At 48.1% G+C, this 24,992-nt stretch overlaps 1 protein-coding gene and 1 long non-coding RNA gene across 2 annotated transcripts in view; both read right to left on the bottom strand.

Annotated features, from left to right (window-relative positions):
• The window catches only part of IL1R2 (interleukin 1 receptor type 2), a 29,333-nt gene extending 25,609 nt beyond the window's left edge, over positions 1-3,724 (bottom strand). Inside the window, exon 1 of the mRNA XM_039840096.1 lies at positions 3,592-3,724. Within this exon, the coding sequence (XP_039696030.1) occupies positions 3,592-3,605 (14 nt within the window). The 5' untranslated portion in view covers positions 3,606-3,724. The remainder of the gene's footprint in view (positions 1-3,591) is intronic.
• A 17,510-nt stretch (positions 3,725-21,234) lies between these two features.
• On the bottom strand, positions 21,235-24,447 carry LOC120584418 (uncharacterized). Its single transcript, XR_005648027.1, has 3 exons — positions 24,224-24,447; positions 22,495-22,668; positions 21,235-21,278 (listed from the first exon to the last, which is right to left on the bottom strand). It is a non-coding gene; the product is annotated as an uncharacterized LOC120584418 (long non-coding RNA).
• Between the last annotated feature and the right edge of the window lie 545 nt (positions 24,448-24,992).

The following is a 24,992-nucleotide window of genomic DNA, read 5'->3' as shown; positions in this document are numbered from 1 at the left end:
ATGACAAGGATACTGAAGATGGTGATAATAGCTAACACTTACTGAACATCCACCATGTACCAGGCAATAAGCAAAGGTTTGAAATGTATTATTTCTTTTAATTTTCCCAACATTTTATGAACCACATACTATTATTTTTGTTTTTGAAACTTGCAGAAATTAAATAACTCCTGTATGGAAACACAGATAAGAATGGTGGGGCCAGGATTTGATCCTTGTCCCTTTAACTTAGGGTTATAGGATCATATTGTCACAAGCTGTCAAAGCTCACAAAATGAGAATCACAGGCCAACTCAACTTGTGAATGTGCATCATTCAACCAAAGTGTTGGTGTGATTTTTCACTGAATGTCTTTTCCCAGGGACAAGCTCATCCCAGTTGGCCACAGGCCCTCTCACTTTCAGCCTCACCGATTTGACTTACTGCAGCTGTTCTCAACCTTTTTGGCTTTAGGGACCGGTGCTCCTATGAGAATCTAATGCCTGAGGAACGGAGGTAGAGCTGAGGCGGTGATGCTAATGCTGGGGAGCGGCTGCAAATACAGATGAAGCTTCGCTCATTCGCCTGCCACTCACCTCCCACTGTGCGACCTGGTTCCTAACAGGCCATGGACTGGTACCGGTCCATGGCCCGGCAGTTCCCAACCCTTGACTTACTGAATGCACTTAGGTGTGCAATCTCCAATTAATTCCAAGGATTCTTAAATTTCCTCTTGACATTTAATGAAAAATTTAGATGACATAAATACTTGCCAGAGAGTCTTAAAAATAGCAAAGAAACTTGCTCTCTAATCCATCCCATTTCATCTGATGAATGAAACTAACATCCGGAACATGAAGTTATGTTCCTAAGTCACGCACGAAGATAATATCCAGGTTTTAAACTGGGCTCTTTGCCCCCAAATCAAGTGCCATCATCATTCACTTCCTCTTGTTTAATAAATTATTTATGATACATGAAACAGAGGTTTCAACTAAATTAAAGCATGCTTCAGAAACATTTGGATTGAGTTTAATGCAGATACTCAGACTTCTTTCCTGATTGTGCTAGTTGGTGAGTCAAATACCCATTTATCTGATGAGAATCATCAAAACACAGGTTTTGAAAGGAGAAGTAAGTCTCTGAGTAGTTTATGAAGGGTAGGACAGTGAGGAGGGCAAGAGGTGGAACAGGCTAGTGGATTTCAGCCTTGGTTATCCATCGAAATATCCTGGGAAGCTTTAACAACAGCTGATGCCTGGGCTCCAACCCCGAGCTTTCTGATGTAATTGGTCCCAGGTACTGAGATTTTTAAAAGCTCCCCCACCCCCATGATTCTAATGCTCAGCCAGGGCTGAGAACCCCTGGAGCAGGGACTCTGAGAGGCTAAAGAATCAACATCGACACGTCACAACTTTTCTTGCAGCCCCACTGGCTTCAACCCATCAGCTGGCCACAGAAACTCCCATGTCGCTTTCATGTTTTTGCTACCTCTTCCCTCCTCCTGTAAGCAACACTCCTTCTTGGGCAGAGAACAAAATCGATGGGAGACTGAGGTCAAGTTTCCGACATGGATGGACTCACTCATTCCTGCTGTGCCTACGTCTCCATCTGTTAGATAGAATAACCTTATCTAAGACCTCACCCCCTCTAGCACTGGTGCAGCCCAGAAGGTCTCTTTGAGTTCTGTTTTGAAAACGGCCCCCAAAGATTCTTGTCCTGAAATAACTCACTCGTAGTTTTGCCACTGGACATGATACCTCCTCTGACCTCCTAAGGATTCCCAAATTGATTCCCAAATTGTGGTCCCCGGACCAGCAGCAGCAGCATCACCTGAAACTTATCAGAAGTGCAAGTTCCCCCCGTCCCGCACACCCACCTACTGAATTAGCCTCATGCTTTAGTAAACCTTTCAGGTGATGGGTGCCATGGCGGGTTCAAGTTTGAGAACCACTGGCTGAAGGCACCGTCACGATCAAGTGTCCCCATGTAGAAGGCAGGTGTCGATAACATAAAAAGACAGCTGGAATCTGGGCTCCTTGAACTACTTCAGCTGTCGTGTGGCTAGAAGCAACTCTACTCTCCCAGCGCCAGGGCAGAGGGACCGTGTTGAGGGCAAGGCCTGCTGTCAGAGCAGGGAAGCTGCTCCCAGGCCAACCGGGAACAAATGGGGCAGAGACATCTTTCTTGCCTTTTAGGATAACCAAAGAGGCTAAAAAAAAGTGGAAAACAGAACAGACAAGACTGTTCAGGTTTGAGGGAAGGGCTCCCTCTATTGTGCGAGTGGGAATATCACAACAAGCTGATGGAAAGGAGCCCACTGCCCTCATGGGAGGGCCGTGCTGAAACAGGCCAGGGAAAGAGCGAGCTCAGTGGCGATGGGAAGGGGACCCGCGGCGTTCCACCTCGTACTCTGAGCTGCTAGGAGGGACTGGAGCCACTCAACTGCCTCAGTTTACAGAAGAGGAATCTCAGAGCTGAGGAAACTTGGCCAAGCTTGCATCACAGTAAAGGCAGAGCTGGCACCAGGGGGAAGAGGACTCCTGAGGGAGCTGGGGCAAGAAGAGGAAAGCGGGGTTCAAGAGGGAGAATGGCTAGCGGCAAGAGCAAACATGTAGGCAGCACCCACCGTGTGTCAAGCTTGACTCTAAGTGCTTTCCTTGATTCAGCTTCACGTATGCTCCCCTCCACCCTGTGACCCTCCCCTTGTCAAGGTCACTGTGTGCAGATGGGGAAATTGAGGCACCGAACTGGTAAAAATAAATTGTGTGTTTTACTTAATTATAAATGAGGGTAAAACTAATTTTTTCTTTTAAAGAAAAAATTCTTTAAAAGAGTTCTTTAAAAGAAAACGAAGCAAGGGATAAAGATAAGCTTAACACATACTGATCATTTGTTACCGACAAGCTCGTGGTCACTGGGGAGATGACCTCTGCTCAAATGGTACTCCTTATTCAGTGGAGTACAGAATATTTGAAAGACAGGCTAACTCTCTTTAAGTAACATCATACAGCTAGAAAGAAGTAACCAGTCCCTTTAGCCCCAGGCTCACGCCCCCCCTCCCCTCCCCCCCCCACCCCCCCCACCCCCCCACCACCCCACCCCCTGCCCCGCCCCTTCTCCAAGATCACAGTGAGTGCTGGTGCTTGGCCAGCACCAGGAGCTCAGCGTTAGAAAAGTACACTCACTTCACAAAAGAAAGCATTGCATGCCTCAAGAGAAAACCACAGGACTCCTCCAAGGCAAAAGCCTCTAGTCGATGTGTGTCTCACGGGCACAGCCCTTCAGAAGGTGGAGCCCTATTGGCAGCATTCGTGGCCTCTCACTGCCTGTCACTTTGGCTCACAGAAGGTCCCCAGAAACCCTCTGGTCCAGCTCCTTTTGTGACACGTAGAGAAACTGAAGCCCTAAAAAGTCAAGATCACCTTCACACAGGTGAAGAAGGTCACTGTGATGAGCATGGTCACCCAGAGGAGGCACCTGAGGTCCAGAGACATCGGGACAGCTGCCTAAGGTCTCATCTAGAAATGGAACCCAGGGATTCTGACTCCCACTTCTCTCTCTCTCCTTCTCTCCCCTTCTCCCTCTCCCTCCCTCTCACGTGCCTCTTACCTACAGCCGTGCATTTTTTTTCACCTTGTTGCTTGTCTCTGGGGAGGGCTGCCAGGCCTGACTTTCACCTCAGTGGAAGCTCCGCGTTGGGACAGGGATTTATATCCTCGATCTCCAGGGATTTCCTAATCTGGTTTGTGTCACTCTCTCCAACTGGGTGGCGATGGACACACCTTTTCCCTCTCACGGGGGAGCACCCCGGGCTATAGTGCTGGGTATGTGATCTCTCAGATGGGGAAGTGGCCAAGGAAACTCTGTGTAAGTTTCCCAATTTTTTTGTGACTCGCTAAGACTTACATCCTTCCAGCTGAGAGATGGTTATAAATGGTGTGTACTTTGCCCCAACATGAGGGAAGAGGGCCTGTCGGTTTTTATTCAGTGGGATAGTGGCTGTTTTCTCTCTTTGGCACCTTTCTGGGATCAAAGGAAGGTTAAGCTCATGAATCCCCAGCTCCCAGTCTTAAACGATTTTTAATTGTTAAGTGAAAGAAAAGGGTGATTTTCCAAACCTTTATTACAGTTTGTGGAATTTACCTAACTGAATAGTTTGTACTATGAAATGAAAATTCGGTCTTAAGTCATGTCTGTACAAAATATATGTCACCTAACCTCCCCTAACAGACCCAAAGGTAGCATGAATGACGCCTCTCTTCCTGTCACAAGTCACCCCTATCGGGTTAGAAAGGGCCACAGGAGCTTGTACCACAGACACACAGGGCCAACTTCAGCCCTGCTTCCCCACATCACTGATTCAAAGCCCTGCTGTCCAGCCTAGATGAGGCTTTAAAAAGCTTGTAGTCCAGTGCCCTCTTTGACATGGACAGGAAGCCATGGGGGCCAGGGAAGGGCTTGGCCAGCTCCAAGGAGGCATGGGGCCATAACTTCAACCCTGTGGGTCCCCGAGTTCTCTTGCCTACATGTTGGGACGTGTGACATAGTTTAGGCAGAGGTGTAATAGAGATCCCCCTGTTGGTGGATAGAAGGAAAGAATACTTTTCAAAATGTCCTTTAAAAATCTATGTTACTAACCTTCATGAGACTTCCTATCTGATTTATTCAGATATTAAGATTCTTCCAGATGAAAAGCCAGATGCAGAAACTCTGTTAGAGAAATCTTAGGAATTTCATATCCAGAACAAATGGCTCCAAGTCAAAAGGACCCACCGGCCCTGGTTTTATCCTTTTGCTAACAAGAAAGGCAACTCTCGGAGGTCATGACTCAGACTTGATAAATGAAATCTGAGAAAAATCCAGTGTTGAAGCTAGATGGAAACTTAGAGATGTTCAAATCCATCATCCGGTTAAGAAAGCAAACTGAGGTACAGGCACCTAGGGGGACCACGCGTGAGGAAGCTGTATTAATTTAATGATGTATATAACAATTAAAGATCAATAGTGTTCTCATGGGAGCTGGGAATACCCCCAAAATGGAGTTAGTTGGGCAAGGGGTAAACGCTACATTTTCCGTGTTTATTCTTTTTCTGAGGACCAGTTGAGGGGCAATGTTCGTTTCTGTCCCATAACGTTGACGTGGTAAGAGTAAAGACTGAGCTGTAAATTCGGGGTCAAACTAAGTCGGTTTCAAAGGTGTGAATTCATCCCAGCAGAAAAACCTCACCAAATACCATCATCATCCCAGGATGAAGGGCATGAGAATAAGCAATCACCCTCCCGGTGATCGAAGACATCAAGCGCATCGGTCTCAACTGACCTGCCTCACTTGGGATCCTAGCTATTAAACAGCACAGGGCAGCCCACAACTTAATATAGCCAGAGAGGAAGTGAAATCATGCAATCTGCCTTTGGCCGTGCTAAAGCATAACTGCTGATCTTGTGATCTATAAAGAGGAATTTACATAACCTCACATCTTGCTGTTGGAAAACTCCATCACGAAGCTACAAGAATTGCTTGAATAGTCCTTTCAAGACGGAATGCCTCACACCCAACAGTCAGCCAAAAATCCCCAAGTCTGTGGTTGTACTCACACGACAATGGCTACCTGCCCGATACCCCTCCGCTCCCCACGGCCTATACAGTCCTGTTCTCACCATCGCCAGCACATTTGGTTCAATTTCTCCACCAACTGATGGGAAATAGACAAGGCACAGAACGTGCCAAAGGATCTCGAAATCCTTTGAGGTTTGAGGTGAAAGTCACCCAGGATGTTTACTGCAAGGATTGAAGCAATGAGTCTTCACTTTTTAGACCCAGGAGGCCTTTCCAAAGTCTGTTCTGGTTCAGAAATCAACAGCATCTACCGAAAACCTTTGTGGCAAGATTCCGACCATTTTTCCTTCTTTGATGTGGAGGCCAGAGGATCAGGAAGGTGAAGAGGGAGCTTGGAGGAGAGAGGGAGAGCATGTGTTGGCCAGTATGTTAGGTATTATAATGGACACTATTTGTCCCTGGTTTCATGGAACATCCTGTCTTATTATCTTCATAAATTCATTTACTTGCATCAGATCAGGATCCTCCATTTTGATTCAAGAAAATATATCGTGGAGGAGACACTTTGTGACGTGACTGCTGCCTGACCAGCAAGCTGGACCCAGAAGAGAGGTTACTTACCATATATGCCCCTTCGAGACCGTCTGGTTATAATTGATGTTCATTGTGACATAAGTCAGGACCCATCCCCTGCCTCCCGCTACATGCTGGTTCCTGGTTGTCCTGACCTGGTCACACATGTAAAGTAACTTCCATACCTGGCAGCATTCACCTGCTAGAACCTGTGACAATTCCCTTTTTTGCCCTAGATAATTCTTTGGCACCTGCCAAGCAATATGGGGATCCGGGTCATCTTGCAGCTGCCCAAGATGCTCCTCGCATGTGAATGTCCCTTAATAAACTCTGTTAATCACCAGACTGGGGTGGACAGCCTCTTTCCTCTGGCTTTCCCTGCCCTCCCCTTACAGAGATGGATTTTTGGTCCTGGGGGCCTTTCCCTGGGTCTGTGTGTGGTAGCATACACTAATTGGACTGATAGGATCAATTTAGCAATCAGACCCCATAAATGTAAAACTTCTAAGGTGCCCAGCTCTGGTCTGCTGGACAATAACAGGAAAAAAAGAAAAGAAAAGAAAAGAAAAATACCTCTGTGTCTTATAGAAACTGGAGAAAAGTCATTCCCTTTCCATAATAACTTATGAATTAACGAAGTCAAAATTAAATATTGACTGCGCATGGACTTCAGTCTCTTTATCTGTCAAAACAGGGCTAAGGTCTGTATTAGCTTCCTATTGTTGCTGTAACAAATCCCCACAAACGGTGGCTTTAATACAAGGCAAATTAACTCTCTTCCAGTTCTGGGCGTCAGAAATCCAACACAGGTCTCAGAGGGGTAAGATCAAGTTGTTGGCGAGGCTGATTCCTTAGGGAAGGTCCAGGGGAAAATCATTTTCTTATTTTTTCTGGCCTCTAGTGGTTGTCATCCCTGGACTGCTGTCCCCAACACATGGCTTTTTCTCCTGCGTCTATCATCATGTGGCCTCCCTCTTCCTCTGGCCCTCTTGTCTTCCTCTAATAAGGACCCTCATGAGTATATTTGGGGCACAATCAAATAATCCGAGATAATCTGCCCCCTGAAAATCCTTAACTTAACCACATCAGCAAAATCCCTTTGCCATAGAAGGTAACATAATCATAGGTGGTGGGGCTTAGGGTGTGGACGCGTTTAGAGTACTATCATTCAGCCTCCCACAAGCTCTACAGTGCCTTCAGGTTCATACTATTTGTGCTTTATGGTTGTAAGCAGAAATGTAGACAGCGGCTCTAGTTTACTCTGGATTGGAACATGATTCCCTTCAAAGGTGCGAATTCATCCCAGCAGAAAAACCTCACCAAATACCATCATCATCCCAGGATGAAGTTTGTCAGGTGAGTATAGGCAGAGTACGCACAGAGCCACAGGAGAGATTTTATTTTGCCATTTGATTCAGAGAAAATCCTATCTTTGTTGTGGAAAGGCTTTTTCTTTCCAAGCTTTCCTTTTGCTTCCTTCTCCCCACCTTAATTTTCAGTGAAAGACACCGGAAAGGGATGACCCTGACACTAATGGCTGCTGCCCATTCTCTCCCTCCAGCCTCCCACAGGACCCAGCACATGAGTGGGAGGGGAGGAGGAAGCTGGTCCATTTCATGCTTCCTCTCCCTCCCCAGGGCGCTCTGGTCCACCCCCGGACCCAATGTCACAGAGTCCTCCGCTCTTCTGCTCCTCCATCCATGCACCCTGGCCTCCCCTCCACGTGGCGCCCAGGAGGCTCCAGACAGGCCCACCTACTCTGATTTAAGGCTCGCTCTCTCCCTTGCATGGAATGGACGCCCTGCCTCCCTCAGCCTTGCCCCCCACCTTCCGGGCTTGGGACGTGTCACTGCTGGGGATGTGGCCTGTCCAGGAGAAAATCCCTAGCAGCCGACCTCACAGGACACCGATAGGCCACGCACTGAAGTGGGGCCACACTCTGCTCAGTGGGAGAGATAAAGCAAATTCCTTTCCTTAGAACCAGAAAGGGGAAGTTTTCCTCACAATAGAGATTCGCTCTCTATCGTGAGATTATTCACCCTACTATTATTCTGCTGCTGAGCACCAGCTCCAGCGTTCACCCACCGAGGGTGTGCAGAGGGACATGGCTCGCCACCAGTCCCAGTTGCTTCCAGATCTAGTCCAAAATGAAAGAGAAGACCCCAAGTCGTGGTGTTCTCACAGACACAGTCAGGTCTCTCTTAAGTCCCATGTATTTGTTATGCACCTGGAGCTGAGAGAGATGCAGTCATGTGTGGCTGATGAGTTTGTGCTCACACTGCCCCATGCCAAAGCACAGCTCCAGACTGACGCTGGAGAGGTAAGATCTGCAGACCTTGTCGTGATGAGAGCCGATGCTAGGTTTACTCCCACCAGGCTTGGCCGAAAGAGGTGGTAGAATAACCAACCCTCAGACAGCAGCTTTTGGATCCCCACCAATCCCTACAACCAGAGCTAACCTTCAACATCCACCCACCTCCCAGCGGCCACCCCAGTGCGTTCTTCACCCCAGCACATTCCCCTCCTCTCAGCCTCCCACTGCCCACCAATCCCACCAGCCGTTCTGGTCAATAGGGCATTGGCTCCCTGTGACTTTAATACTTAACACTTAATTATGACTTTAGACTCATAATAAAGGTGGTTTTTTAAAAAGTGGTCTCTGCCCTCAGATTCTTAGGGGGTGTGTGTGTGTGTGTGTGTGTGTGTGTGTTGGGTTTGGGGTTTTCCTTAATAAAGTGCTACCCTTCATTCTAGCTCCCCCAGAGCCATGCCAGGCCCCCAGCACCACTGCTTAACCAGTAACTACTGCTTCCAGCTAGCACCTGACAAGGCTCCAGCAGGTCAGGAGAGAGACCCCGGGCATTGCAAAAATATTTGAATAAATTCAAAAGGTGCTCTCAGGATATTAAAAATTAAAGATGTATGCCAAAACTGAGTGACAGGCATTAGGTTGTATTGTAACTGTTTACATTTCAAAATAAATGTTTTGGGACTCACCCAAACCTCACTGACTCTATGCATAACTCACTTAGAGATAAAACTCCAAAGTCACCATTCACGGCCTTTTGTGACTGTGAGTCTTGGATCAAATGGCCTTTCTGGTCATCGCCCTCTCCCACAGTGCCACCACCTCCCACCCTAATATATCCCTGGCTTTCACAGCACTTTCCAGTTCCCAGACAGTTCTTTCCTCGAGTCACAAGAACTTTCCATGCTTTATAATAATCTCTCAGTAACATATAGAACATTTTGTTCAGCTGACACCTGAGGTCCATGCTTCTGGAAAGCAGGGATGTGATGCAGGGCCCCATATGCACCCTCTGCCTTCTCCTCCGTGTATCATGTTTTATAAAACACAGCCTAGTCCTCCTGACAGGCACCCAAACCTCACACAGAGCCCTGGCTTTGGTTCGCTGTCTTCAAAGCATCCATGGGCCGGCTATCAGGGCAGGCTCAGCACTGGGCTCAGCAGGCTGTGGCAGCTGGAATGAGGACCTCGGCCGAAGGTAATCACAAAGAGAAACCCACGTTCCTCAATGTCCCTGTCACAGGCTAGCACACCAGCTTCACGAGAAATGACATTCCTTGTGGGTCCCACGTCATCCCACAAAAGCTACTGCCTTCTGCCCCCTTGACTGCAGGCCGTGGCAGCCAACCTCAATCCACAAGCTGTGACCTGGCATGGGAGAGGCTGGCTGAGCTTAGAAGACAAGGGCGGTGACACACCACTGCAGATTTTATGAACTGGACAGTGTGGTGAAGAGAGAGACTTTAAAATGGACCGGCAGTGAATATCGATGCCTGGCTCAGAGCCTTCCACTCCCCTCTTCTCTGAGAACCACCTTGTTTTAACCACGGTTTTTATTAACCATGTCAATACTCCAATGCTTTGACATCGGGGGCTCGCCAAGCCCATCAGTCACCAAAAGGAGGACCTCTCAAGTACAAACCGACCAACCTGAGCCCAGACCCCAACCCCTCAGAGTATGTCCTCTTCTACAGGTTTAGTTCCCCATTTGGGGGTCCATTTCCCCCTACACAGAATGCTTTCAGAAGCATTCCAATCTCCTTTGGGTTGAGAAAAGTAGATATGAACAAATTTTCCTACACCTTAGCAGGGATAGCCCAGGATTCAGCAAAGGGCAGACCAGTGCAGAGGGCAAAGCAAGCGTCCCACCTGTAGAAAGGGGAGAGACAAGTCGATAGGGGCAGGGAGTAGGAAACACCCTGGGTGGGAGAGGGTCCGCTGAGACCAAGTTCCAAGGCTACAGTTAAAGCCTTGCTCAGATCCATAGCAGCAGACACACAAGTCCAGGGGGCTTGTTAAAGCACCCACTCTGAGCCCCCACCCCGGACTCCTGAATCAGAGACAGGGAAAGGGCCGACCAACAGGAGTATAGCAAGCCCGCCAGATGGTTCTGACGTGGACAAGACTCTGAGAGGCGCTATCGCAGTGGTCCTGCACATGAGAAGCTTTTGGCAAACGCTGACGCCCAGGCCACTCCCGTACCAAGCAGATCTCGAGAGGAGTGGACTGGCAGCCAACACTTTTGAAGCACTCCCACGGTTGTAAATGTGTTGCCCACCAGGGCTGAGGGCAACGGCCTGAGGCGTTGCGCCCCTCACATTCTTCAGGGCTGTGTCTTTGGCTCCTGCAGGCAGAAGAAGCAACTGAGTGAAAGTAATTCCAGAGCTGAAGACAGAGGTGAAGCTAAGGTTGGGCTGATCAGAAGGGCCTCACGGAACAGCAGAGTGTCCAGGGGCTAACCCCTAGCCTCTTCTCAGCTCGAGCAGGGGAATCAGACTCCAGTCCCCACTAACCGGTTCAGAAAGACCCAGGTCTGAGTTCGCACCCCTGTTCATTCATTCATTTTCATTCATTCATTCGTTTTATTAAAAGTTTTTGAGCCCCTATTTCAGGCCCAGCACTATTCTAGGCCCTAAATGCTCACAGTCTAATGGAGGAAATAGAATTGTAGGAAAATGACAACAATAAAGATGTGAACAAATGAATGTCAATTCATAACAAGCAAGATGCTGGTTAACCAATAACCAATATTAAGGTCCCCTGTACAGGACAGTCTCCTCCATGTGGTAGAGCCATTCAAATGACAATTCTCACTGGATTTGGTCTCGACAACCAGCATTACCTGTCCTCCCCCCAAGAGCCTGCAGCGTGTCACCCCATTACCTTTGAGACATCTAAGCCTTGACCTGCCTCCACTAATCCAGTAAAAGTTGGGGCGTCAATAATGCTGACACTTTTGGAATAGGGCTAGGGTGAAATTTATTCTGAGTACACTTGTATTATAAAGGGTTGCTAAGTAAAAAACAAATAATTTATAGCAAATACACATTAAACATTTATGAAAAATAGTCACATACTATAAAGTGATGATGCATCGATAACGAGTCATACTTATTAGCTCCAGGTGTGTCTGCTCAGAACACTCTGTTAGCCTGGATTCATTTCCAGAGTGTACTTGACCTACTTCCAGCTACTTTTTTTAAAACACTTTTTTTTTAGTTAAATTTATTGGGATGACGTTGGTTAATAAAATTATGTAAGTTTCAAGTATGCAGTTCAATAATACTTCATATGTATATTGTATTATGTGTTCACCACCCAAAGTTAAATCTCCTTCTGTCACCATATATTTGACCCCTTCTACTTCTGTCTACCTTCCCCGTCACCTTTCCCTCAGGTAACCACTGAGCTGTTTTCTGTGTCTGAGTTTTTGTTTGTCTTGTTTGTTGCTTTCTGTTTTATATCCCACATATGAGTGAAATCATATGCTTCTCAGCATTTTCTGTCTGACTTATTTCACTTAGTATGATAATTTCAAGATCCATCCATGTTGTCACAAATGGCAATATTTCATCTTTTCTTGTAATTTCTGAGAAATATTCACATTCCTTCACTAATTCAAGTGGATCTGATTCTCCAAACAATTGCTGAGAATAAATAGGTTCTTCCCTGAATCATCGGTTCACGTCTTTCTTACCTGAATCATAGATCCCTGCTTTTCTTACCTGAATCATGGGTTCATGCTTTTCTTCCTCTTCACTCCATTAATGCCTCAGGAGGATGAATAACCCAATGGTCATCCTGGCCACTCTCCAGTGACCAAGGCGACCAAGAAGATAGGGTTAGGATCACATGCAGGCAAACAGGCCCACCCGACTCACCTCCTGGGCCTGTACCAGAGGAATTGGCCCCGGGCAGGGGTGCTGAGGGATTCCAGTCCACGTTGCTGTGGTTCTCGCCGAGGTGGGAAGGAATCCACCAGTTCTCTCGGTTTCAGTCAGTCCCCTGGGGATCTTTGAACCTCATGAGCTCCCCAGCCCCACGCTGTGGCTCTGCTGGATGCTGAAAGGCAGATGAAGCCATCCAGGCCCACTCTAACAAGCCCCAAGGAGCTGGCTGAGCTTTTTGGCTGCCTTGGGCCAAATACTGGTAGAACCAAGCAAAACAGCAGCTAGGGCTGCTTTACTGAGGGTGCCACCTCTTTGGCACCAGGGGCCAGTGCTCCTATGAGAATCTCATGTCTGATGACCTGAGGTACAGCTGAGGCAGTGATAAAGAAGCGGCTATTAATACAGATGAAGCTTCATGCACTCACCCACCGCTGACCTCCTGCTATGCGGTCCGGTTCCTAACAGGCCATGAACTAGTATCAGTCCACAGCCCAGGGGTTGGGGACTTCCACTTTAGTGGGACCATCATGTGTTTCATCCTTGGACTTGAAAATCTGTAGACCCACAGATTGTCAGGGTGAGAAGAGGTCTGGGCCACCCCAGGGCACACTTTTCCCTCTGTAGTTGAAGAAGCCGCGGGTGGTGAGATTTCATCCAAGTTCAAGACTAAGGGCTGAAGCCATCTCCTACTCCCCGAGGAGCATTCGAGCCTCACTGGCTTTGACAAAAATTCTGTACATGGCCAGGCCATGTGACCTGTCAGTGGTGGCCTATCCCAGAGCCATCTCTAGATCTAGGCAGACTTAGGTTTCTAATTCAGCTTCAAACCCTTGGCAAACATCTTAACCCCTAGTCTGCATTTCTACAGCTGTGAGAAGAGGGTCATGGTAAGAGCTGCTCTCACCCATAGAGCGTTTAGTAAGTGCCCAACTATATTCCAAGCACATTATTCACATATTGACTTATGTTATCATTCCAGCAGCCCTAAGAGGTAAGTATTCTGATATAGAAGCAGCCTGTCTAGCAGATAGAAAAACCGAGGTGTGCAGACATTCAGCAAGTTGTCGAAGGTACCAAAGCACATGGGCTAGATTGTGTCTCTCTCCCCACTGTCCCCACACAAAAAAAAAAAAAAAAAAGACAGTTGGAATCCTGATCCCCAATGTCTTAGAATGTGATCTGAGTTGGAAATCGAGTCTTTACAGAGGCAATCAAGTTAAAAAGAGATCCTTGGAGTGGGCCCTGACTCAATATGATTGGTGTCCTTATAAAAAGGAAAAATTTGGAACAAGACAGACATGCATGAAGGGAAGACGATGTGAAGACACACAAGGAGAAGACAGCTGTGTGAGTGGTGTGATGCATCTACAAGCCGAGGGACACCAAGGACTGCTGGCAACACCAGGATACAGAAAAGTCCAAGAAGGACCCTCCCCTGGGGCTGTCAGAGAGAGATAGGCCTGCCGACGCCTCCAGAATTTAAGACAGATGGCTGTTGTCCCAAATCCCCCACTATGTGGTAACTAACACACACAGGAAGTTTGTGCTGGACCTGAGATTTCAACTTAGGCCTTCTGGTCCCAGAGGCCATGCTACTCATCACCATGCCACAAGGTGGCTGTCAGGGGGACAGTGGCCTGCTCAGTGCCAGAACACAGGGCAGCTCACATGCATTGGTAGTGGAGGTGGTTAGCTAAGAACTCCACAAAGATAGAATTGGCATCATTTATGGCTTGGCCATCCACATTCTCAGAAGATTAAAATATACAAAGAAAGATAGCAAACATCTCTGACAATACCAAAACCGTGCCCTAAATCCCCAGCGTGTAGCAACACAACAGTCTAATCCAAAACGTCATGTACTCTGTAGAGAAGGAATGGGCGTGTTGATCATTTTCTTACTCTAACGATATTTCACTCTGGGGGAACTGAGCCCATCACATTCCACCAAGAAGTTAATTGCTTTGCTATGGTTGCCAATTGGAAAGAGGCCAGAAGCCAAATGCTTTCCCAAGTAAGGCAGGTGAGAAGCCCTCTTCCAGCCTGCCCCACTCAAGCCTGGTCACAGCCCGGGTTGGCTCTGGGTCCCAGACCGGGCACAGAAAGGCCCTGACTCGGGGTGTAGGTGCTGGACAGAAGAATAGCCCTCGCCTTGCCCCAGGACTAGATGCTGCACCACTGAACTTGAACAGTCATCCCAAAAATGGGGGCACCCATGAGCGAGGGCTGGGGGGAAGCATACAAGCAATATCAGTCACTATTCAGTGAAACCTGAGAAACATTTATTTAGCACCTGCTGGGTTCAGGGAGTTGAACTGCAACGGTGAATGAATATGACTCTACTAGTTTGTGGCCTTGGGCACAATTCTAACCCCTCTGTGCCTCCGTTTTCTCCTCTGTGCAGTGGGGACCATAATAGAGTTTGTTTTACCACCATTTAGGAAAGTTCTGTGCACAAAGTGAAGTGCTCTGTCAATGTCAGCTACTAACTACACCACTAACTCATTAAAGCACTGGACATGAAGAAGCAGCCCGAAGTGGAAGGATGTGAAAGTACGAAGAAGGACCGCTAGCGTGAGAAATCCACCTACACACAGCTCTCTGTTTATCCGAGAGCCAAGTGATGGCCTGCCCTGCTCCCAGCCCCTGCTGCCAGGGCTCCTACCCCACACCCCATGTGCGGAGCCCCACCCTGGGTGCTGGGACCAACCTCCTGCAGTCAGACAGGATTTAGGGAGCCCCAGGCTACTGGCTCAGTGTCGAGTCAGCCTCACCCAGCCTCTGACCTTGTCCCCACCCAGCCCCTCTCCCAGGTCAGGCTGAGACCTGCAGGAGCTGCTTCCTGGCTATGCATAGACATCTAGAGCCAGGGACCTGGTGTCGAGAGGTCAGAGGCCAGGACTCTGGTCCAGGTGTTTGGAAAGTAGTGACTTCTGTGGAGACGAGGTGGGTAAGGTGGTAAGAAGGTGGGTGGGAAACAAGAGGGAAGTTCAAGTTGATAAAATGAGCCCCATTTCCCCTTCCAGAGACAGCCCTGGGCATCTGCTAGGGCAGCCTTTGTGCCTGGCCTGGCCTTGGGGGATGGACTGGCAAGGAAGCAGGCAGTCCCCACACTCGCAGACTCCTGGTTCTGATGACTGAGCTCTTGACTCCTCCTCACAGCCCCACCATGCACCCCAGTCTCATGAAAGGGGACAAGGGACCCTGTACTTAGAAAGTATGTCCTATGTCCCAGGCCCTGGGTCTGATATTCAGCACATATCTTTCCATTACAGGGCCCAGCCACCACGCACAGCTCACTTTACCGAGGTGAGAAGAAAACTGGGGGTGGGGGACAATGAGCCTAAGTCACACAGTTCACAAGGAAGAGAGCTAGGCTTCCACCTGAGGAGGACCTCTGAACTCCAAATCCTACTCCCTGCTCCCAGATTCTGGCGACAGCATGCGCCCCTCTCCTGCCAGACATGTCCCATCCTGTTATGGAGCAGAGTGGAGGCCTCTTGCCTGGCCTCTGTCTCCTGATTGTTTCTGGAGTCTCTCCCAGCTGCCAGAAAACTGCAGGCCCATCTCCGAATGCCACCCCTGCACCCCCAGCTGGTCAGGCTTCATTCCTCTGAGCCCTGGACTCGCAGTGGTGAACTTTAATTAACTGGACACTCAGATTAGGTAGACGGAGCTGGGAAGTCTGAGACTTCCTGGTTTGGGGGTGGCAGCTAGGAAAAGGGGCAATGAGTCCATCAGAAGGCTCTGATACCTCAACAGTTCTGGATCTCTGCTCTGGACATGGTTGGGGGCCCAGAGCAGCCCCCACTGAGCTGACAATGCTTCTCATCTTCCAGAGAAGCTCTTGGCCACCCAAAGCCCTCTGGACACAGCCCAGTGACCAGAGTCACAGAGAACTTGGCCTCAGTCCAGTGGTGAGAAATGTTTGTGGTGATCTCTTTAGTGGACAACATTGGGACATGGCCTGTGGCTACAGGACACAGGTGCCACTCTCTGCCATCAGCCTGCTGGCCTGAATCATCCTGCCCTTTGACCACAGGCACAGACCCTCACTCGAGGCCTTCTTCCTGCAGACACCCAGGCCTGCCCGGCCAGCTCTAAGCGCCCTGCTACCCCCAGCGGGGTTGTCACCCTTGTTTCCTCTCTAATCGCTCTCAGTGGGCCTACCCTCCCAAACAAGTCACGGTTGGCTTTTCTCCCTGTGATGCCAAAGTTATAAACACTGGAGCATGGGAGCCAGGATATCAACACAGGGCCTGCTGGCCGCCTCTCTAAATAAGCGAGAAAGACCTCACTGTGTTCTTTCAGGGCCTCATCCCGCCCTGAGAACCAGAAATACTTTTGAGAAAGAGGTATTATCATGACCCTCATACAAATATAAAAATAAACATGTCTTTAAAAGACAGGAAGGATGCAAGCAGATCTTCTAACGGGATCAAAGAAACAGTCAAAACAGCACAGATTTATGTGGGGAAAAAAATGTTGGGACTTGCAAATGGAGACAAAACTGGTTTTTCCAACAGAAACCAATCAAATCTCTACCAGACAGGACACAATTTACAGGCCTATCAGTTTTCCTACAGCTTACAAAGAGTTGTAGAATAGCTCCAAAGTAATGAACGAGGCTAGATTCTGAAATCTCACCCCTGAAAGGTATATGACAGATGGTGCAGTTATCTGTTAAAACACAAACACGACGTTTTTTATTTCAACACAAATCAACGGAGCTCTGCCTTTGCTCTCTGACCCTTTCCTCATCTGAGTCAATCCAGGCCAATCCCCTGCAATGTGCCCAGACCCCCTGGAGTGGGGAGGGGGTGAGAGACTAAATATACGAATGGACAATGGCCAGACCAGATACAAAAATAGAATTCTGACCCACAATCTGTGGCAACCAATCCAGCAATCTCCAGCATCTCCAGCAATCAGTCTAGGAAACCAAACAACAATGCTTGTAACAATTGGCCCCAAATGGCCAGGATGTGATTAGTAACTGACAACTGCCCTGATATTTGTCCCCCTCTTCCATGCATTTCTAACTTAGGACTAACCAGAACAAGCCAAATATGCCCCCTAACCAAACACATAGGATGCCCAGCATCTAGTTAGCACACCTCCAGCCTCCCCAGGCCAACCGCCCCCCATCAGGGCACACCTGAGCCTTCCCTTTTTCCACCATCAAGCTGTCCCAGTCCTCTGCCTGCCTTTGAGTCTCTGCACAAACCAAGTGATGGTGGCCGACTCCCTCACTATAGCCAGCTCTGGATAAATAGGCTTTGCTTTTCTCCTTTAGGTAGTCATTTATTTCACAGGGCATGTTCTGTACAATGGAATATAAAATTTTTGTTTATGTCCTATGACAGAAAAGGCCAAAATTCAAAATCTGAAGGCTCAGCTTACCCACGTGTACTGGAGAGAAGAGAAGGCTTACCCGTTCATTCTCTACAGCAGTGAGACTAAGACAGTTACACTCGCCCATCATCTTGTCACACAGGAAGCGTGTGTGGTACACGGGTGATCAGCATTAGGAGTCCCCACCTCTCCCTGGTCACTGAAGACTGTGGAAGGGAAGAACTGAAACAACTCTGCTATGAAAAGCATTTGAACACCTCAGCCCTCCCTTATCTACCTGGACCCCACACGAAATCCCAGTCTCAGGGTCTCTTCCTTGCGTATTCATGAGCACAAGGCCACCACCCAAACCTCATCCTGATCCTGCTCTAGGTCCCTGCAGTTATATCAGATACTGACCCATTGCTGAACTTGCCCTTTAGGTCATAACAGCAATTGGGCTCTTTTCTGAGAGGCCTTTCGATGGTCCACCCTCCCATTCCAGACTCCTGGAGATCCTCATTCCCAACACCGTGGCAGGTGGCCCTGAAACGAGTGTTCCTCTGAAGCTTTCCTTACAAACCTGGGGTGTGGGGCGAGTTGGGGGAGAGAGGTAGGAAGGCATAGAGAATGGGGAAAACGGGATTGCAGAGGTCCTGAAATTCTAACACCACTCCCAGGAGTGAGGACAGTAAATGAATTATATTCTCACGTGCATATGTTACCATTTACAAATGGCATGGAGCTTCTGTTGTTGATCCACAAAGCAAAAATTCATTAAAAGCATTGGTGAATCATTGTGGGTTTTTTGTATTTGTATATTTTATCAATTAACAATACTCTAACTACTCTAAACACCATTACTGTCAGCAGGTAGAAGACCAAAGCTTTTTTAGACTTACTTATCACTACTACTAGCATCTGAGCCCCCACCCAAGACCTGGAGACTGCAGATTCAACCAATCCCCACACCCTACTCCCACCCCAGCCCCTGGGCTCTGGCTGCCTTTGCCTTTACTGGGATGCCTGTCCCGGGCCCAACCCTGTCACCTCCCAGCCCTCAGTCCTTGAGCAATCTGCCTCCTCTCTGAGTCTCCTTCCTCAAGGATAATGCAGCAATGCCTCAATCAAGCCGAAGTTGGGGTTCGATCACATGGACTTTGCAAATGCTCTTGAAAAATGTTCGGAAAAAATAAACCCTGAAACACATAAATCAACAAATAAACAAATAAAACCAAAGCCATATGCATAGAAAACACTGTTGCCTGTGAAATGCCACATTTCTTCTTGCCATCATTTTTCTGGAAGGGGTTGGGAGTAAGGGAAGCAGTCATTACTACAACATTTGCATTTTATAAAGGGCTGTTCATTAAAAAAGAACTGTGGCAGGGGAGACTAACTTGGGTTTGATCCCATCCCCATTACCAATAGTTGTATGACTTTGGACTATGAGCTTCTAACTCCTCATCCGTGGATTAAGAGGTGATAGGACCTGCTTATAAGTTATCGGGAGGGTTAAAAGAGATAATTCATAGATTACCCACCTAGCTTTGGTGTCTAACTGTAGTAAGTACTTAGAGTAAGTTCTTAATAATTTATTATTATTAAAAAATTCATTTTATTAGATCTTCACAGGACCAGATGTGAGAAAACCAGGCACTAAAAACTCTTCAATTCAACAAGAGTTTAACCGAGTGTCAATTTAGCACTGTACCAAGCATTATGTAGAAATGAGGCTGTTCTACCCAGCCCACCACCCTTGGCAAGTCTAGAATCCCAGTGGTCCAGATCCGCATGTCCCTGGAGACAGGACCCATGAGTCCCTGGTTGTGTGTTTTACTTCCTCATGCAGAGTAAGTTGTTGGCGATAAATGAATCAGAAGACTTTGGAGAGAAATACATGACAGTGATTTATTCAAGGATCTCAGGACCTGCAAATCGAAAACACTAGCAGGTAACACTCAGTATGTTTCGAAAGAGAAAGAAAAGTTCTTTTTGTAGTAAAACGCACTCGTTTGAGAAAAGTTAGTCCTGCATTCTCAGCCCACTGATTGGCTCGGAATGATAGCCTTCCAGATGTCCAGCAGTCTGAATGAAGAAACATCCTTCAGAGGCTTATCCATGGAACATCCAGGCACTGATGCACAACCGAAAAGTCCAAAAGTTCCAGGATCTAGGCCACGTAAAGCAAGATTGGAAGTGTTTCCTCAGGCTCGAGCATCTGCGATTGTTATAATTTAGCAGCTTGACCATAGTGACTCCATTTTATTTCTGCACTTTTTCCTCCTTGCTCATTTGTACACTAAATAAGACACGGGAGGAACATGAGCAGCCGAACCAGAGAAGCCCAGGCACTAGGACCTCGATGGTGTCCCTAGTGGAGGAAGAGGATATAGTTCTTTCCCACCTGGACAAGGTGTAGGTGGCCTCAGCACACAGTAGGAGCCTCAAAGATCAGAATGGGAGGTGAGGAGGGGTAGTCCTTCCCCAGACAGAGCAGGTTGGTCCTGGAATTCAGAGTCCCCTCTGAACATTTTTAAAAGGAAGGCCTGGCAGTGGACCCAGCCAGTGGTACAGGAGAGCTTGATGCTTTAGTGGACTCAGAGTATTTTCCCAAAATGAGAATGTTTAAAGGCCTGGATGATTCCCAAGCAGTCAAGCAGTGACAGTACCACACTACTTCTATTCCTGGCCCTACGCAGTTTCAAGGCCCTTTATGCTCACGCTTTCTCATGTAACCCTCCCCAAACTTCCGTGCTGTGTTCTCTCTCAGAGAAAAACAGAGGGAGGTCAGATGGTTTGCCTAAGGTCACCCCCCTCAGTAAGTGGTGGTCCTGCCTTTCTGATTTAGAGGGCAACACCCTTTCCTAGGCAGGTTGTCTCTGGAGGAGCCCCTTTCTCAAGCTCCTGCCAGTGTAAGAAGCATAGAGGAAGCTGTTTAGGAATGCAGAATCCTGGACTCATCCCCACCCCCAGAGTTTCTAGTTCTGGAAGTGCACGGGGCCCAAGAACCTGTATTTTTAACTTGCCTACGTGAGTCTGATGTAGATATTGAACCATGTGTGACAAAAAATATGACTGTTGTTTAAAAAAAAGGTACAATAGGCCCAAAACAAAGTCACTTGTACCGGGCCGCATGTCAGCGACCAAGACACACCAATACCGATACCGATACCGATACCGATACCGTTTCCACCTTCCCTAGGAATGTAACCTTTAACCAGTCAAGGTGGAATTGCCTGGTCAACCCCAGTGAGGTGTCTGCTGATGGACCCCTCCCATCCCCTAAGGAGCCAGACCTCTTCTGAAACAACACATTCTTTGGTAATAGTTTCCTTTTTCCATCTCTGTCTGCCTTTATAAGCCTTTCCTTTCAGCTAAATGGAGTTACTTTCTTCTTGCCGGATGGGGTACTACCTGAGTCATGAATCATTTAATAAAGCTGATTGGATCTTTACATTTTATGTAGTTGAATTTTTATTATTTAGTGCTGTCCTGGATCTCAAGGAAAACCATTCAATGAGTCTATCACTCACTCTTGTCCTCCTCCTCCTCCTCCTCCTCCTCTCCTCCTCCTCTCCTCTCCTTTCTCTCTCCATCAGTGTGCGTTCCATGCTTTTTCTTTCTCTCATCTCTGAGGAGAAAGAACAAAGAAACCCATGTGAAAACAGCAGAAACTGGGAAAAACAACCCAAATGCTGAGTGTGTCTTTTCTAAATGGAAGCAGAGATGTTGCCTGAGGGCAGAGGTAGAGAACAGAGAAAGAGAGGATTAAAAACTGAAAGCAGCCTTCCCTCCTCCCAAGTGTAGGCCAAACCCTCCTTCTGCCTCACCCAGATTCCAGCCAGGCCTACAGCACCTGCTACATTCAGAGGCAGGAGGAAACCAGATGGCTGGAGAAGAGGGCCCAAGGCCACTGAGCTGGGACCTAGCCAGGTCCAGTGCCTGCTGCTCTCTTTCAGTGAAGAACCCAGTCTGGCGGGATCTAGGTTCTCCGGCTCCCCTCTTCCCACTGGACTGTGCACACTGTCTCCCACAGAAGTCTCAAAGTATTGCCCCCCAAGCACCTAGGTCAAACATCAGCTTGGTCCGAAGCCCTGTTGCTGACTGATTCCAACCTGTGACATGTGGGTTTAAAATGGAAAGCAGAGTTGTCTGAGCAACACTGAGCTTCCTCTCTATGAAAATGTTAATTCTGAGTTTTCAGAAACCCAAGTTGGCTGTCCGGGTCAGTCTCAGCCCCCCATCTCCCAAGCTCAATTTCAATAGCCAAAAGGATTCCAATGGAAAACCGAGTCCAGCCCAGCCGCCCCTCTGCACGGCCAGCCTTACCTTGTCTGTCCATCCTCTCACTCTAGTCTAAATCAGACCCTGCGTGTCTCTCAGTGTGCAAGAGAGAAGACCAGCTAGCTGGACGATGGTGACACACTGGAATTTGCTGTGCATTTCCCTGCTTAGGGACTGAGGATAGATAGAAATTAGAAACGAGAGGCCAAATTCTCCTTGTTGAAAATAAGGAAAATGACTTTTCTCCCCTCCCTTTTCTTGGAGTGCTGACTCTAGAAAATGTCTAACCTCTTTTTCTGTCTCTTTGAAGTGTACAGAAATTTGTTTTAGAACCTAAGTTAGCCTCTTACCAGCTTTGTGATCTAGGCCTGTCTTTCTCAAAGAACCAGGAGCCGTTTCTTTGAAATGGAAACATCCCAGGAGCTAGCCTACCTCCTAACTTCTGTAGTAGGATAGGAGCCTGGCTCCGAGTGGCAAAACTACTTCTTGTCATAAAGATAAGAGGTTTGCCTCCTTTTTTGGTATAAAATCAATGGACTAGCACAGATGGTGACTCCACTTACCAGGTAAATCACGATGAACTATGTATGATGAGTGGTGCTGACCAGTTCTCAGACATGAGGCTAGTTTCCGTTTATCTTGTGAGTGATGGGTTACTTGCTTGGCTGTATGAGTAGTCAGATTTCCTTCTGCCTTGGCAACCTCTCAGTGGTGAGTGCCACACTCGGCTTTAATGTCTATTTGATAACAGAATTGTTTTCTTTCTCTTCTGCCTTTGTAGAGAGATTTTTCTGGGTTGGGAGAGTATGTTTTTAATTCTATTTTCCCAGTAGGGCAAACCACTCTCACTTCCATCTTCTCCAAGTGGAATTAGGGACCCCCAAACCTTGGACCACCTGATATTAGTCCAGCTATGGCTCCCTCACAGCTTCTCACCTCTGAAAAGTACTTGAAGTTGACATCATAGGCCCCTGAGAGCTGTCACACACCTTCTAACCTTGCTTGGCATAGGATATGAGCCCTTGCTGCATGCTCACCAGTGTGACCCAGCCAAGGACACAGGTGGTGGCTCCGAGAGAACTAGGAGCAGGGTTTGAGGACTGTGCTCTTGTCAGGTTAGGCTGCTACACCTAGAGATGCCCTCGGTGGGGGTGGGGGACACGTGAAACTACATGCAACACATGCCTTCTGTTCCCACAGTGCCAAATGTACTCGACATTTGGTTTTTAAAATGTTTTAAGTAATCTAAGCAAATTGGATAAGTAATTTAAAATATTATTTGTAATGAAAACAAATGGAGATTATATTATGCAGTTCAAAATTTCACATCTATTTCTAAGTTCACCTGGAGGAAGACAAATATATTTCATGCTTTATCCTTAGAGCTACCTCTGCCCTCGCCCACCCCACCGGCCCGACGCCCAGCAGAGGTGCCTGAGCTGGCAAGTTTGAGAAGCTCTGCTCATGTGCCGACAGGACAGCCAGCGAGGTGGGCAGGGCAGGGATCGTCTTGTCATTTTTATGGGTGAGGCTCAGAGCGGGTCAAGGATGAGCCAGGTATTTTCCTTTATGCATGCTCATACATGCATGCACACACACGTGCACGCACACACACACGTGCACATACATCACCCTGTTCTGGGCCCTGTCAGTTGCCATGTAGGCTTTCTCTTCAGCCGTCAGGAGGCCCCGGTAGAAGACCGGAAGGTGAGAGGAGGCAGGAGGGCATGCACGCTCCTTGCTCAGGAAATTTCCCTTTCTCTCCTTGCCCTCTTGAGGGTGAGATCGACACCCACCGTGGCTGCTCTCTGCTGCCCCAACATCCCTGCGGTCCCCCTACTTTGTCTTCTTGTAGAAACACAAGAGGTAGATCTGCTTCCTGCTGGGACTCTGGCTGATACAAGGGGTCTGACCAAGCCACGCGACTAGAAGTAACCCTCTCTCTACCTTCCAGACCCAGCTCTTGTCATTTTGCTGCAAGGCCCTGAAGTGCCCAGGTGAATGGTTCATTCTAGAACTGTTCGCAGCAGGTAGAAGAGGCAGCAGTACAGATCATTCGCTTCGGTTTACAGTGACTTGGTCGTGTGGTACAGTCCTCCCTCCCCACCTCCCCCATACCAGACACCTTGGCTAATATGCTTTGCCGTGACTCCCCTCAACCTCCCCAGGGGTCCTGTGGGGTGGGGACCTGGGAACTTGGCTGGGGAAGTTGGAAAGGGAGCGGGCAGAGTTCGGTGCTTTGGAGATACTATTTCATTTCATTTTCTAACCCCTATCATGTTGTGTACTTACAATCTCCTTTTAAAGATGTAGGAACTGAGACTCAGAGGGCGTGAGGCGATTTAACCCAGGTCTCTTTTCACCATGCTGACATCTCTCTTGTTGCACCGACCACATGGGAAGAGCTGAGTCTTCAGGACAAAAGGCAGAACCCCCAGGTTTGTTTAAGAAGCTGCACCATGTTTCAACACAGAGGTTGCCTAACAGTATTGTGCTTGCAAAGAAGCATGGCCAGAATTTCTCTGCCTGGTTGAGAAACAGCATGCGGTTTACCCTCTGCAAAACAGACACACATTATGAAATGCCGCTGGCCAGAAGCCCAGGTGGCCACGATTTGTTCCCAGTCCAAGGGAAGAGGCTGCAGGAGCAGAACCTGGGAGACATCACATTAGACCAAGTCATTGCATGGCCACTGGCCAAAGGCCCCTAACTTCCTTAGTCTCTGTGGTAAGCTCTCAGGCCCCCCGGGACACAGACGAAGGCTCAGGGCCCAAGGTTTCCCAAGAAAATATTGGCTATTTGGGGGGAAACTTTGCACTCAGAGGATGAATGAGTAGGCACCATGAACAGGGAGAGGAGGTGGCAGCTCAGAGACTACACTGTCTAGTCCTGATTTCACTACATGTCCCTGGGTGAGTCACTTCGTCTCCCTAGGTTCTCAGTTCCTCACATGCAAAAGGCACAGCCAGCGACTCCCACCTCCTGGGATACCAAGATGCCAGGACCTTCGAGACCTGTATACTACCTCAAGGCATACAAAGCTCAAGATCACACCATTTGC

This window comes from Pteropus medius, unplaced genomic scaffold (genome assembly GCF_902729225.1).
Source record: "Pteropus medius unplaced genomic scaffold, Ma_sr-lr_union100, whole genome shotgun sequence".
NCBI lineage: Eukaryota > Metazoa > Chordata > Mammalia > Chiroptera > Pteropodidae > Pteropus > Pteropus medius.
Note: the sequence above shows the minus strand (reverse complement) of the source record. Positions and strands in the feature narration are given on the sequence as shown.